General features: G+C 28.0%; 2 protein-coding genes across 3 annotated transcripts; both read right to left on the bottom strand.

Annotated features, from left to right (window-relative positions):
• Positions 1-644: 644 nt before the first annotated feature.
• Positions 645-6,030, bottom strand: LOC101488643 (UDP-glycosyltransferase 87A1-like). 2 transcript variants are annotated; one of them, XM_027334439.2, is made up of 2 exons: positions 5,432-6,030; positions 645-1,805 (listed from the first exon to the last, which is right to left on the bottom strand). In XM_027334439.2, exons 1-2 carry the CDS (start codon positions 5,925-5,927, stop codon positions 826-828), a joined length of 1,476 nt encoding a protein of 491 aa, XP_027190240.1. In that variant the 5' UTR covers positions 5,928-6,030; the 3' UTR covers positions 645-825. The 2 variants fall into 2 exon arrangements, with proteins under 2 accessions (XP_027190240.1, XP_004500315.1); XM_004500258.4 differs by having other exon boundaries at positions 645-1,775; positions 5,432-6,029.
• Positions 6,031-9,441: 3,411 nt separating this feature from the next.
• On the bottom strand, positions 9,442-12,240 carry LOC101488320 (putative receptor protein kinase ZmPK1). Its single transcript, XM_004500257.4, has one exon. The coding sequence runs from the start codon at positions 12,010-12,012 to the stop codon at positions 9,565-9,567; it is 2,448 nt and encodes an 815-aa protein (XP_004500314.1). The 5' UTR covers positions 12,013-12,240; the 3' UTR covers positions 9,442-9,564.
• Between the last annotated feature and the right edge of the window lie 3,145 nt (positions 12,241-15,385).

Below are 15,385 nucleotides of genomic sequence, written 5' to 3'. Positions count from 1 at the left end.
CTTACAACCCTTTTACGAAATCGATTTCCCAATCGATTTGCTCAGTAGATTTTCAACTTTTGTTGATTTCTTGAGTTCCAAGCAATTTGTCTCAAGTATGTAGGGTTGATCTGTTGTTCCTGAAATCTTGCTCAATTAAAATGTTAGATTTATCATATGATGTATGAACATTGTATGTTTGTTAATTATGTCAAAATTAGGATTAAGAGGACTAAAGTCCAACAGGATGGACAACAATACTTATCCCCAAGTACCGGCTTCGATTCCCACAAAAGGTAAAGTGCATGAAGACTCGGTCAAATAGTAACAGATGTAGGGACATACTTAAAATGTGTCACCTACTTCTTATAAATACTACTAATGTGTGATATTTCTTATATGTAGAACTTCTTTATTATTATTTTTTTTTAATGAATACTAACTTTTAAATTTTAACACTTTAGTGTATAATCTCCAACATAATTTCCAACCCATACAACCCAAACTTTTAATCATAGTGTTATTGTCGTATTTAAATTCTATACTATCATAAGTTCAACAATAACATTTATAATTCGCCATATAAAAAATATTAACTGATACACAGATTCACATCTCACATTCCAATTAGTTGTTTTTGAATATGATTTGGTAAAGTTAAAATATGAAACATCCTTCGTCCAATGATTGAAATTAATGACTCCTAAATTCATAGGGTTTGATGATTGAAATCTATTGAGTACAAGCTTGATCTTTATTAAATCATGAAATACAAATCAACCGAACAAACTCTGCCTTTATAAAATCACTAAACATTGGTATACAAGAGAATCAAGGCACAACAATTTAATGGAAATTCTCAATAACAACTTGAGATTGCACTCCATTAGACCCATCTTGTTTCCAATCACTCTGCATTATATTCTTCAAAAAGGCTTTAATATTAGTCTCAGATGACCCACCTTTTTTTATTGCAAGTTGACATATATGTTGAATCTCTTTGGCCCTTTTTCTCATATCTCTTCCAATATCATAATCCAAATCCATGAATTTCCTAAGCAACACAACAATCTCCTCTTTTCTCACCAAAGTGTCTAACTTATCATCTTTCTTCACTCTTAACCCAACTTTCCAATCTTCAACTATAATCTTACTAATAAGTGGTTGATCCATAGCAATTGGAAATGTCAAAAAAGGAACACCAGCAAAAACACCTTCAATAACAGAATTCCAACCACAATGTGTCCAATAACCACCTATAGCAGGGTGTAACAATACCCTCAATTGGTCACACCATGTTACAACAAAACCCATTTTTCCACACTTCTCTTTTAATCTATTAGTCTCGTCGCGCGTTACCCACAAGTATCGAATGTTGCTGTCGTGCAAAGCACCGATAATTTCATCCATTTGTGATCTTGAAACAGATAGAAAACTTCCAAATGAAATGTACAAAACAGAACCACAGGGTTGGAGATTTAGCCAATCTATGTAATTTTGGGCAGCATCATTAGTAGCATTTAAATAATGTGACTTGTATCCAAGATTAAAATAAGGTATGTTTGGGCCTATGGTGTAAATTGGTATTGTAAGATTTGATTTTAAGGCATCAATTACTTGAGGTTCAAGCTCATAAATTGAAGGCAATAACACATATTGGGCTTTGAGAATCCATTGATAACTTTTCATAGCCCATTGCAAAATTTGATGGTTGTTCTTATCAAGAAGAGGAATATCTGCTAGGTGAATCCAAGAATTTGATGGAATATAATCTATGAGTTTTTCGGCATCATTTTCTGCATGATAAAAACCAAATTGTGTTTCATCTGTTATGATTGAAAAGATAGTAAAATATTACAAATTATTGATGTAACTTGAATATTCAATAAAGTAGATTATACTAAACTAGTTTCTTAGTACTACTGTTTTATGAAGAAAAAAAATTCAAACATGAAATATAAATACTATCTAACATATAGGTAACAGATAGGTACTTGAATATTCCATTTTTCAAAATTTGGTGATAATAACGATCTAACATATAGGTAACACTAATTGGATAAAAGTTCCTTTTTTTTTTAAAAAAAAAAAAAAAAAAAAAGAGTGAAGGGAGGAATCTTCAATTCAACACATAGAAAACCTTTAAACTTCGTTAACATTTACAAGAAGATAAAAATGCATATTACTGAAAAAAATAAACAATTATTTGATTCTGAATGAAATATAAATAAAAACGAACTAAAATAAATTGATGTATTTAGTTAAAAGTTCAAACTAAATATATTAAATTTTTTACTTATATTCTATTTTAAATGGAGTATTATTTTGATTAGAATTTAATGAAGATTTAATCATTTACGTGTATTATATATTATTGAACCATTTCTGGAAAGAAAAATTAATAATTAACATTTATACCATACAACTTGCAAAAAATATATATATACCATACAAACATTAAATTATAATTCTAAAAAACTGCATTTCTCATAAAAAAAATCCTTAACCAAACCACCACCCATTTCATGTGTGTGTATTTTAACACTTATCAATAAGAAAATATGAATCAAGTTATTAATTAGTTAAAAGTAATATGTGAATTCCGTCGTAAATCATCTATTGGGAGGTAGTTCTTCCTAAAATTTAATGTAGATGCGTCTCTCATAATTATTTTTTCCCTTATAACAAATAAGAAAAAACAGAGTAAGCAGTATTTATTATGCATAATTTTGTCATTACTTTAAACTTATAAATAAAATATAAAACAAAATAACTTTAAAATAATATTGCAGAAATAAATTACAAATAATTTTTTTTAAATAAAAATATTCTAAAAAATTGAAATGTTCTATATATATACTTTGTATTTATAAATTAACAGAAAAGGCACTTATTAATTATTAAATTCTACATTATGTTTTGGAAATAAAATTTAACTATAAATAAATAAATTTAAAATTTAGAATTAATCTACATAGAATTCATTTAATTGTAATCTCAATTTAAGAATTATTACCAAAGCGTCATAAAATTATGCAATTAATTATAATGTAGATGTTGATGAATGATGAGGGCCAAACATGAAAAATCTAGTTTACCTAGCCATGAAATATCTTTTTGAAGTTGTATTTTCCTCCATGTTTATTAGTTTGTTGTCATGGAATAAATCTTCTCCCATGTTACTAGTTTGTTGTCATAGGTAAACATGAAAAATCTTCTTTCCATTGATTGGTTATAGTAGAAAACTAAAAAGAAAGAAGAATAAAATTATGAGACCCACAAAAAACTTTCCTCGCACAAATGAGAAGAAATGTGAAAGGGTGAACTTACGATTTTTTTACATCAATATCTTATTTTTTTTAAATTTTAACCAAAATATCTTACTTTCAAATCTATATATCAAAATGTCTTACTTTTTTTATTTGATTGGAAATTGCTTTATGGGGGTACGACCTGCTGAAGTGTTTATTTTTTTTCACTCAATAGGAGGTTGTTGGCCGGGGATGCGACCTCCAAAAGGATTTTTCAAATTTTTTTTTTTTTCGTTTTAAAGTTATTTAATTGTTAAATTAATTAATAATTATATTAAATAATACATTAATAACTAATAATAACATATTAATAAATAATAATAACAATAATAATTATTATTATTGTTATTATTAATAAAGATTGTTATAATTAACAATAATTAAAATTAAAAACAGTAAATTATATTATAAATTTAAAAAAAAATACATTAAACAAAATTAAATTAATAACACGAAACAAAATACATTAAATTAACGGGAAAAAAAATACATTCTATTGATGTCCACCTAAATGACCTCCAGTACCACATTTGAGATTTCGTCCAACTCGTCTAGCTCTTTGAACGAGTTGAGGTACTTCTTATTGATGAACCGGAAGAACCTCAACTCATTCAAAGAGGAGTTGGACGAAATCTCAAATGTGGTACTGGAGGTCATTTAGGTGTGGACATCAATAGGATGTATTTTTTTTCGTTAATTTAGTGTATTTTGTTTCGTGCTATTAATATAATTTTGTTTAATGTATTTTCTTTTAAATTTATAATATAATTTACTATTTTTAAGTTTAATTTTTTTTAATAATAACAAAATTAATTTACTATTTTAATTTTAATTATAACAATATTTACTAATAATAACAATAATAATAATAATTAATAATAATAATTATTGTTATTATTATTTATTAATATGTTATTATTAGTTATTAATGTATTATTATTATTATTTATTAATGTATTATTTATTATTATTATTTATTAATGTATTATTTATTAATGTATTATTTAATATAATTATTAATTAATTTAATTAATTTAATAATTAAATAACTCTAAATCGAAAAAAAAATTGAAAAACACTTTGGGAGGTCAGCGACCTCCTACTTGGTGAAAAAAATAAACACTCTAATTGCATCCTCAGGAAGCGATATTTTACTGTGCCAAAAAAGTAGGGCATTTTAGTATATAGATTTGAAAGTAGAGTATTTTAATTAAAAATTAAAAAAAAAAGGATATTGATGTAAAAAATCCGTGAACTTATGTTTTTTTCTCTCCAAAATATGCTTCCTTTATATGGCTTGCATTATTGCATATACGTGTGAAGGCTTGTACCTTTTTCCCCCCTGTAAAATGTGTCGATATTTATGACATAAATGTTTTAATATAATAATAATAATATTGTGTGGTTTGTATTAATGTATTAATAATTATAAATTAATATGTGTAAACATTTTTATACATTTTTAATTTCATAAAAGAATATTTTTGTTATTTTATTAAATTTACATTTTTTTTCTTTCACTTTCTTTTCATTTTCAATCATATCAAACAGTAACATATTCATATAATTTTCTATTTGTTTTTGTTTTTATTCACTTTCATTTCTTTAACATTCTTTCCTCCCTTTAAACAACCCACAAAGCATAAGCTTGTTATTCACATCATTTTCTATTTACCTTTGATTCACTTTAATTTCTTTAACATTATTTCCTCCCTTTTAACAACCCACAATGCATAAGCTCAGTATTGGATTTGAGTTCATCCAATCGGTTTGGTCGGAGTGACTTTCGATAAGATAATGTCTTACACGTTGGGGCCATGCACGGATATTGTGGTATTAATTTTGTCTGGTTCTTGTTTTTTGTATTGACGAACTCTAGGTGAGGTGGTTGTCATATTACTAATAGTACCATTTTTGCATAAACTCATAGATGACAACCTATAAATAAAATTAGTGAATAAAAATTAACGTATTAAGTCTAAATAATTTATTTAAACATACTCATTTTTCTTATATTTTGCATCTAGAGATTGTTACTTGTTAAGAGTAAACAACTTTGAAAATAAAATTTGAGTTTTTTCAAAGTCACAACGTTTTAGACTTTCAAAAATTAAAAAGGTTTAGTGGATTTAGAACCTCACCTAAGTGGTTGCGTTGTAGGAAAATATGGAAGAACTGCACCCAAAATTCCGAAGTCGACGTAGTCCAAAACGCAGCCACCGGAATATTCCTCCGATTTCCAACACCAACAACCCAAAAGAGAAAAGCATCATAAATAATGAATGTCGGCGGCGGTTGAATAAAAGAATCAAGTAACCGCTCCAACGGCGCTTCCATTTCGGTCATAACAGCTTCAACAACGTTCAAAAAGTTGTCTTTTGAACCACCAAAGTTAGGGATTGTTCCAAATCTTATGTTGTCGGGTTTAGGTTCGGAGTTTATTAAGGTTAACCATTCTTGGGTGACAACGAATGTGACGAGGATGTTGGGGTTATTAGACACAATTAATTTTGAGAGATTCATCATGGGGTTGATGTGTCCTCGAGATGGGTATGGCACCACTAACACGTGGCTTGTGGCGGTGGTAGTGGTGGTGATGGTGATGTGTGTGGGTGGATTTTGAACTTGATACTCCATCGTAATTTCCCTAAATGATAACTAGCTTGTGTTGCGAGAGTGACATAGGGAAAAGTATATATTTTGTCTTAATTAAAAAGAAAATGTTATGTATTTGTTGAATTGCGAGAAGAGTGACATAGGGAAAGTATATATTTTGTCTTATAGTTAAAAAAAAATTGTTTTGTATTTGTTGAATAGGGTTAATAGAATTGCACGTGTAAAACTATTCTATTCATGAAACGATTATGATTTCGGTTATAAAAATAAAATAATATATCAAAGTTAGTGGTTTTGTTAGTATAAAATTAATTTAAACTATAAAAATTTAATAGTAAAATTTAATTTTTTTTCTATTGTTGGATTTAAATAAAAGTAAATTTCATCTAATTTATTTACAGAATAATTACAAAAGAATTTAGATACATTAGAGTGTACACAAAAAATAATATTTTTTAAATTATATTAAAATTATTAATTAAATAATTTCCTTTTTACTTTTTTCTTTTTATGTGTGTTTTTAAATAAGTTTTCATATTCATATGTAACCATACAAGAATTATTATTTTTTAGATTAATTGTTTTATTCTAAAATTAAATTAATTTATAAGATATAAAAAATGATAATTATATTTATGTTTATAATTAACAGTAAAATAGTAAATATATTTTACGTTTTACCAGAAATAAAAAGATATATGTATACTTAATTATTATTTTTTAATATGTATACTTAATTATTATTTTTTAATAAGTATAAAATTAATATTTTTATTTATAAATACAGTAAAAAAATATTATAAATTCTAGTTCAACTAATCAATGTTAATATTATTAAATTAAACGTCATGTTTTGAATATGAGTAAATCTTATTATGAGTTTATTATAGTAAAATTTATTATTTTTTCTTTTAAAATAAAATAAAAATTCTTTTTAAAAAAAATTATATAACGTCTGTGGACGGTGTGATTATGATATGACAAAGGTTTTCTAGTGCAAATGAATGTGAATGGTAACATAATTATTTTGTCTTGTCTACATCTTGTGGATGAATCACAAAATTGGAAAGGTTTATTTCTATATAATGACAATAAAAAATTATACTTTTTTTAGACGGATGTTGATACAGTCTCTTGTAAAAAGTTTATATTGTTAATTAATTATAAATTTTAAAATAAAAATATTTAAAACAATTTTTGTTATTTAATGGTTATGATTAATTAATTGTATAAAATATTTATATATTATTAGAATATATTAACTAAAATTTATTTTTTTTAAAGAATTTTCTTTTATATTGTAGCTTTAAATTAGTTTTGGAAAATTATGTCTCGTACTTTTTTTTATCTTATTTAATTATAATAAATTGATTTTTATTTTCATATCGATCATTTTTATGGACATGCTCGGGTTAATCCTTTGTTTCATTTTTTACTTGAAAAATATTGAGGCATGACAAGCCATATAGATACTTTTATATTTTTTGACATTTTTGTAAATGAAAGTTAATAAATAAAAAAACTACGACATGAACATCCATCATCTTTTTGTTCATCTTCATTAATTAAGTTCATTATCTTCTTGCCAAACCCAGAAAAAAAAATCCTCAAATTCAACTTTTAAGATATTGGGGAAAACCCCAATCCAAACGACCAAAAAAGGAGAAGAAATACAAACCAAACCTTAAAAAGAAAAAGAAATTCAAACTTTTCAAACAAGTAACACTGCAAAAACCTCACATTCAGCTAACCTCATAATTCTCGTAATAATTGTACTCATACATATTCGGTACATGCAAAAAAATATTCACAATAGGATAAAACCTGCTTTACATATATAGGTGTGAGTACATATAATTACTCACAAAAATAAATAGATATAAATGCGGGTGCAAGTATTTTAATATTCACTCTACTCTGCACTCGCATGTCACAAATTATTATTATTATTATAGAATATAATTATATATATTTTATAATAATAATATTTAGACTATTAATTTAAAATATAAATATAATCACAATAAAAGTTTATCAAACTTCTCTCGATTCTTTTAGTGGAATAAAAATATTTCATAACTTCCACGTATATAAAGTTAACAATTAATTATTTTTTAAATTTTATTTTATTTTTTATTAAAATAAATTTGTATTTAATTTAATAATTAATTTTATTTTTGGTTTTATTTATATTAATATGATTAAATAAAATAAATATTTACACAATTTAATATAATTTTAAATGAATAAAAAATTAAATAATTTAAATATTTTAATTTATTATTTTAATGATTTAATATTAAAAAACTTTGATTTTTTTTTACAAGAGAACTTTTTATTTTTGAATAAAAAACAAATATATTAATATGGATTGCCATGTCCAAATAAATATGGACCTTTAGTGCAATAAGTATATCCCCCAACCAAATCTGATTTGGGTTAGAAAGCAAACTGAAACATATAAGGCTTTCTGTTCTCGAGGTGCTGCAATTTTCCAAACTATCTTCCATAGCTTAGTATTCTGTTGGTTATTTGATATACTAGCATTTTCTTGTCGTTATGGCGGTTGCGCGTTGAAATTGATACCCCGTTTTTACACTATAATTTCCTTATGGAGTACCCATCCACATGAGTTGGTCTTCATTAATATTAGACAGAGGAATATCCTTTATTTGAACGAGTGGTTACAATTTTTTTCCAATGGCAAAATGATTTTTGGATTTTTATTTGGGGAAGAATTTAATTTTTTTTTTTATCTCAAATTTACAAGAAACTAAGAGTAGTGTGCAAAAAAGAAAGAAGATGCATAAGTGAGACTTGTGTTTTTAATCCTCTCTTAACAATTGAATTTGGGAATTTTTTCTGTGTTTGGTAAAAAGATTCGATGAAGAAAGATGATAAACATGATGAATGTTCATATGTTTTTTAGTTTTTTTCTTTAATTTTTAATAAAAAATGTTTAAAAATTAAAATTATCCTATGTGGTTTGACACTCATTAAGGATCATTGTTCTTCAAATCTGATTGGGATCATTGTTCTTCAAATCTGATTGGTTATAACATTGTTACCACTAGTTTTAGCCTTTTGAGTGTTGAAAATCCTAGCTGTCTGTTGCTGGTTATGATATTGGGCAAGATCAGTGCGAGAGACCAGATTGGATTCGAGTCAATCTGGAACAAATACTTAATACACTAAAAATAAAATTATATGAAAAAGGGAAAGATTTATTGTGTCTCCATAATGTTTTGATTTTTTTTTTAAATAAATGTGTGAGTGTTTTATAATAGTCTTTGTATATATTTAAATATATTTTTTATTAATGATTTTGGTCTTTAAATATGTGTAGTCATTTTGGTCTATAGAATTACTAACAAATTTTCTTTAAAAAATTTATGTGTAATTTTAATAAATTCAACAAGTAAACTATTATATTTCGATAACAGTTAAAATAAATTTAAGGTGTTCATTTTATTCAAAATTTATGCATCTATCTTTACATATAATAAAAATGAGTTTGAGAATTTGATAGAAAAAATAATTAGAGTTCATATTATTTAGTGAGATTCTCATAACTAGCTAGTATTTATGAACTACCATTAACAAGTGGTAACGGTTAAGAAATTTGTAACTAACTCCTATTAGTGATGATATTTGTAATTTAATTCGTGAATACTATCAAGTATGATGCTGATTGACTTTGCAGCCTCTCAACAACTTGACTCATGCTTGGTCTCATGTCTCTCTCTTCAGCCACACAATCCAAAGCCACATTTGCCAAAGTCTCCATTTTCTTTACATCATAATTTGATCCCAATGCAGGGTCAACAATTTGTTCCACCCAACAACCAACTTCAATACCCTTTCTCCTTTTCTCCCTAACCCATGTTACCAATCTCTCATGACACAACTCTTCTCCATCTTTGATTTGAATACCTGTTGTTGGACTCTTTCCGGTAATCATCTCCAACACAACAACACCATAGCTATAAACATCAACCTTAGAAGTGATTTGTGAGTTGAAAACCCATTCAGGTGCCATGTAACCTCTTGTCCCTCTTATCCTTGAAAAGTTTGAATTGTTGAGATCATCTCTATTCAACAGCTTAGACAAACCAAAATCTGCTACTTTAGGTTGGTAATCAGAGTCAACAAGTATGTTTTGAGGCTTTATATCACAATGCAAAACCCATTCCAAACACTCTTCATGTAAATAAGCAAGACCCTTTGCAGTTCCTAAAGCAATGTTATACCTTTTACCCCAATCAAGTTCATTTGATGAGAGATTATCAGCTAAAGTACCTTTTTCCATGTACTCATAAACCAATAATCTATGTTTCCCTTCTGCACAATAACCCCACATACCAATTAAGTTCATGTGATTAAGCCTTCCAATGATGTTAACTTCAGCAAGAAACTCACTCTCACTCTCTCCATGATGCGCTTCATGCAAACGCTTTATTGCAGCAATTCTATTATCAGATAAAACACCTTTATAAACTTTTCCACCAGCACCACATCCAATCTCTTGGCTAAAACCTTTTGTAGCTTGTTTCAATTCTGAGTAATTAAATCTCCTAAACCCTGTTGCTGCTGCAAGAACATAACCATTGTTGTCTTCATTAGAATTTTTGCTACTCCTAAACAAGAAACACCAAACAAGAAAAAATCCCAAAAGCTCAACTCCTCCTAAACCACCAGCAAACCGAAGCATAAACTTCAGAGAACCATTTTCTTTTGCATTGACGTATGATCTACCCAGTTGTTTTACTCCTTCATTTCTCAAACAAACCAAGCTATTGACATCTTCTTCGACAGAGTTTTCATGGGAAAAAAGAGAATTATTTTTGGGCAATCTCAAAAAGAGTGAACCTCCGAACTTTGTCGAACTACGACCGTTTAGTAACCGTGTCTTCGGGTAACAATTAAACAAACCTTTGTTTTTCACATACCGAAATTGGAAGGCTATGCATTCGCACAATCGCAAACACAAATGCTTACAATGTTTATAGGTATAGTTTTTCTGGAATCCATAGTCATAGTCATAAAACTCAACATGTGGTAACAATTTGAAGCGAGACTCTAACTTGTTGTTGTTGTTGCATGAAACTTGAAAGCTTGGTTTGCATCCTTGAGACCAATCTTGGTTATTGATTATACTATAACCAGGAAGACAATAACATTTTCTACCAGTTATTGGATCATAACTACAAGTGCTATTAGGTCCACAAATCCCATGTATTTTACAAGGTTGTTGATTGAATTGACCTGACATTGACCATTTTTCTTGTCCATTTTCTCTACTATAAACACGGACATTACCATCAAAATCAAGTTTCAATCTTCGTTGTAGCACTGTCCCATAATCACTTGTTCTGAATGTGAAACCATCTGAAGAACTGAAATTTCCAAAACGATTTAATGTTGCTACCCTGTTACTATTGTACGTGGACCTTGAAGTTTGCCAATCTAGAATCAAAGGATCCGGCCAATAAACGCTTGAAACTTCAAGACCGTCGTAAACAAGACAGAGAAGATTGTAGTTGTCAAAAAATAGTTTGTAGAAGCCAGAGGAATAGTTTGTTTCGCTTCTTGAGGATATGAGTTTTGTGAATGTTGTGAGGGTTTGTTGTGGAAGAAGTGTGTCTGTTGGGAAATCGAAACTTTGCCATAAAATGATGGAATTGGAATTATTGTGTTCTTGGAGAATTAGGTTTCCGGTGTCGCGGAGGGATAATTGGAGTGGTTTTGATGAGGCGGTGTTTGTGGACCAAACGATGGATTGAGCTGCGTCGGTTAATATAAGGTTACCGGTTTTGAGAAGGGAAAGTGTTGACTTTTTTCCGTTGACTGGTTGGTCACGGTTTGCCATCCAAACAATGGTGGCGTCGTTAAGGTGTTTGTGTTTTTGCGTGAACCATATTGCGAAGGAATAAGCGTTTTCACCAACGGGGTAGAAGCCTGCAGTGAAAATGCGTTTGGGTGATACTATGATGTCTTGTTCGAGGTTTTCTACGGAGAGGGAGAATGAAGAAGATGAATAATGAAAATGGAAAAGTAAAATGAGAAGAGCAAATAAGATAGGTGAAGAGTTCATCGTTAGTATCATGCAAATGCAATGCTTTTGTTAGTTTCTTGTGTTGCCTTGGCCACGAGTTGTTTTATTACTCTGTCATTGTACCTATAAATATAGCATGGCCACGAAGAAAATATTGGCGAGTACATGGAAAAATAGCATCATGTTCGTCCCCTTTCACAAGGCATGACCATAATTCGGTAGTGTAGTTTTTGTCCCTTTTCACAAGGCATGACCATAATTCAGGTTGACCCCACCTTTTGATGCGGGACCAAGGTTCACTCCAGTCGGAACTGTCTAAGAAGGTGCACATTTCAAACTCGAATTTGTTATTTAAAAATACACAAAATGGGGCTTGCAAGACAAATGGAGCATGTGAGGCCCAAAATAAGAATGTGGATAAGGATAAAGAAGGCCTACTTGAACAAAATCAAAACATAGGGGCAGATGGTGAACTGTCATTACAACCAAACTTGGCCTTGCAAAATGACCCAGATACAAACGGTGAAAGAGATCATCTCTTCAGGAAAGGGAAAACGGTTCACCTTGTTTAATATTGAAAGTGGATTTTGAATGAGCTTACCAGTTGGTCAATTGGAAGTTTTTGATATTTAGAAGTTCAATGTCCATTTTAGTTAATGAGAGTCCAATAATTGATTTCGCTGATATCAATATAAGCTTTTCAATCATTTTGAGATGTAATTAGTGTCTTTATTTCATTTGGTGGGGAAACTACTTACAATGTAAAAAGGTACTGGATTTGTATTCTTTAGCATGTTATGCACATCTTGTGCTGATAAAAAAGCAAGTAATAAAATACCAATACTCACAATAAGATCTGAACCAAAATAAATTAAATTGTTTTAATGTTATCAACCAAAATTCTTATGAATACTTATGAATACTATCAACCAAAATAAATTCAATTGTTTTAATGTTATTTATTGTTCAAATTTAGTTTTACTTATGTTGAACAATTAAGATATTCCACAGTTAATAAACTCTCTTCTATTTTACTATTCATGTCTCATGTTTTTTTAAAAAAACTATTCCATGTCAACCTCCTTTTACTCTATATACAAGGACTCACCGTTAAGCATCAAACGTGTCTAAGATTAATAATATTATTTTTTATTTATAAATAGATCAATTGTAGGTTTGCTTTTTCGCCCTTCATAACACTAAGGAGGCTAGGTTTTCTTGTTTCTCGTTTCAGAATCTAAAAAATGACAATGTTTTGATCTTTTAAAATATGAAACATGAAAACACGTTTGAACTAGATAAAACACAGTCGAACATATGTCTAGTTCCCGCTCTAATCGATTGAACTGATTAATACAGTCCGATTTTTGTATAAATTGAGAACTTTAGTGTTGAATATTTTTTTAAATGACGTTTTTTAAAGATGAAGATATTTTGAAAGCAATTTAGATGCAAGCAAAAAGGCACTATGAACTAGGGCCATGATGTGTCAGTTAACACACTTATGTTTCTCGTTTGTTGAGCTTAAGAAGAAATACGAACAATGTGGGTCAACTGATATGATTGTGTTATGTGATAAGATTAGTGTTTTCACGTGTGATTATGAAACACAACAATAATTTTTTAATTGACGTGATCGTGTTTTGTGACATGATTGGTGTTTTTTTTTATGTAATTATTTTTCTGTTTGATTTGTATTAGAATTGGATTACTTTAACTCCTAAGTATAACTAAGACTTTAGAAAAATATTTTAAGGTTTCAAACTTCTAATTTTAGAATAACTTTGGAGGTTATAATTTAGGCTCTTCTTTTTTCCTCTTTATCTAATTTACCGATTTGAAGGTTCTTAATCTATTTCACGAATTATTTTTCTAGTATATTTGATTAGATTTTCCATTATTTTGAAAGTGAATAGAATGTAATAAGTTATATCTCATATTGACTTATTTGAATATGATCGTGCATTTAACAGTATACTCTATTAAGAGGCCTATAAATATTACTCTCATTTTGTGAAAAGGGCAAATATCATCTAGTACACCTATGTCTCTCAGCATAATTTGTTGAATGTCTAGTTAACAGACTTTATAATCGTCATGTTATAGACAATGTTTGACAGCAATAAAACAATCAACTCATCATATAGAGATCATAGTGGATTCAGTTCTAAGGGTGACATACATAACTATCACTATGAGAATAACTTATAGCATTTACATAAGACACTATGTATTATTCTCATGGCGGGTCAAGTCAGTATACATTTGTCCTAATGTATACATAAGTTGTTACTTGATATCTCATATTAATAACTTGTGAGATAGAGTTATCAGTTGACACACATGATAATCTCAATTGTATTATTATTGTCCTATATAATAGAAATCAACTAAATATTGTTTTAGAGTGAAATTCTATAGTATATCACAATCGAGTTATCCACTCGATATCTTATCAAAATGAATTTCACTTAAATTTTTTATTATTTTAGATAAACATAATAATTGAAATGTTTCAGATTATAAATAAATAGCATGATACAAATTATAAATTCAAAAGTAAAACATTAGTTTTTATGGCTTACACCAACATATATGTCAATATGAACCAAATAACACTGCAATAAGACGGAAAATCAAAGTGTTGCACCAAGACAACAAGCAAACACAATGTCACACATAGACGACTAAACCACGAAAAAAAAACACGAGAGAAAACTAAATATGTGTATAAAATCACTTATTTAAATAAAAAAGAATAAAAACTTATTTAGAATGTGATTTCATACACATACAAAAAAATAACCCTAAACCACCGTTATTTTGTAAAAAAGTGAAAAGTTGGTCAAAAGGAAGAGAAGTGAATCAAAAGTCGACATACAACTTTATAAACAAAATAATATAGTCTTAATAATTTACGGATTGAATTTAGCCATTATTTCTTTAAGAAATCAAGTCATTTTTATATGGGAGAGATATAGGTAATTTTAGAAGACACATAATCCAAATTGGTAAAAAGTTAATACTTATATCCATATAGATAAATAAGACTTAGTTTCCAACTTTTTTTTCTCCATATGCACATTGTTGGTTATCGTATGTTCTTTTGATAGTAAATTAGTTAGTGTATTAAGATATTTATTATAATATTAAAACCTTATTACAAAATATCATCAAAGTTTAAGTAAATTATTTAAATTTTATTTTTATTTTCAAGTAAAATATTCATACATATGTTATTCAATCATAACCATTATATTATTATAGATATTTGATTTTTATCTTAGTTTTCAGTAAAATCATACCCGTGAGTAGTTATATATATAGGATTTGATATATATAGACGGTCATCGTAAATAATTTTTACACTTTTAATCAATTAGAATTACTAGATAATTAAAAATGTTTAACTTTTATTATAACT

This window comes from Cicer arietinum, chromosome 5 (assembly GCF_000331145.2).
Source record: "Cicer arietinum cultivar CDC Frontier isolate Library 1 chromosome 5, Cicar.CDCFrontier_v2.0, whole genome shotgun sequence".
Classification (NCBI taxonomy): Eukaryota; Viridiplantae; Streptophyta; class Magnoliopsida; order Fabales; family Fabaceae; genus Cicer; species Cicer arietinum.
The sequence above is the reverse complement of the archived record's forward strand: the minus strand, read 5'-3'. Positions and strand labels throughout refer to the sequence as shown.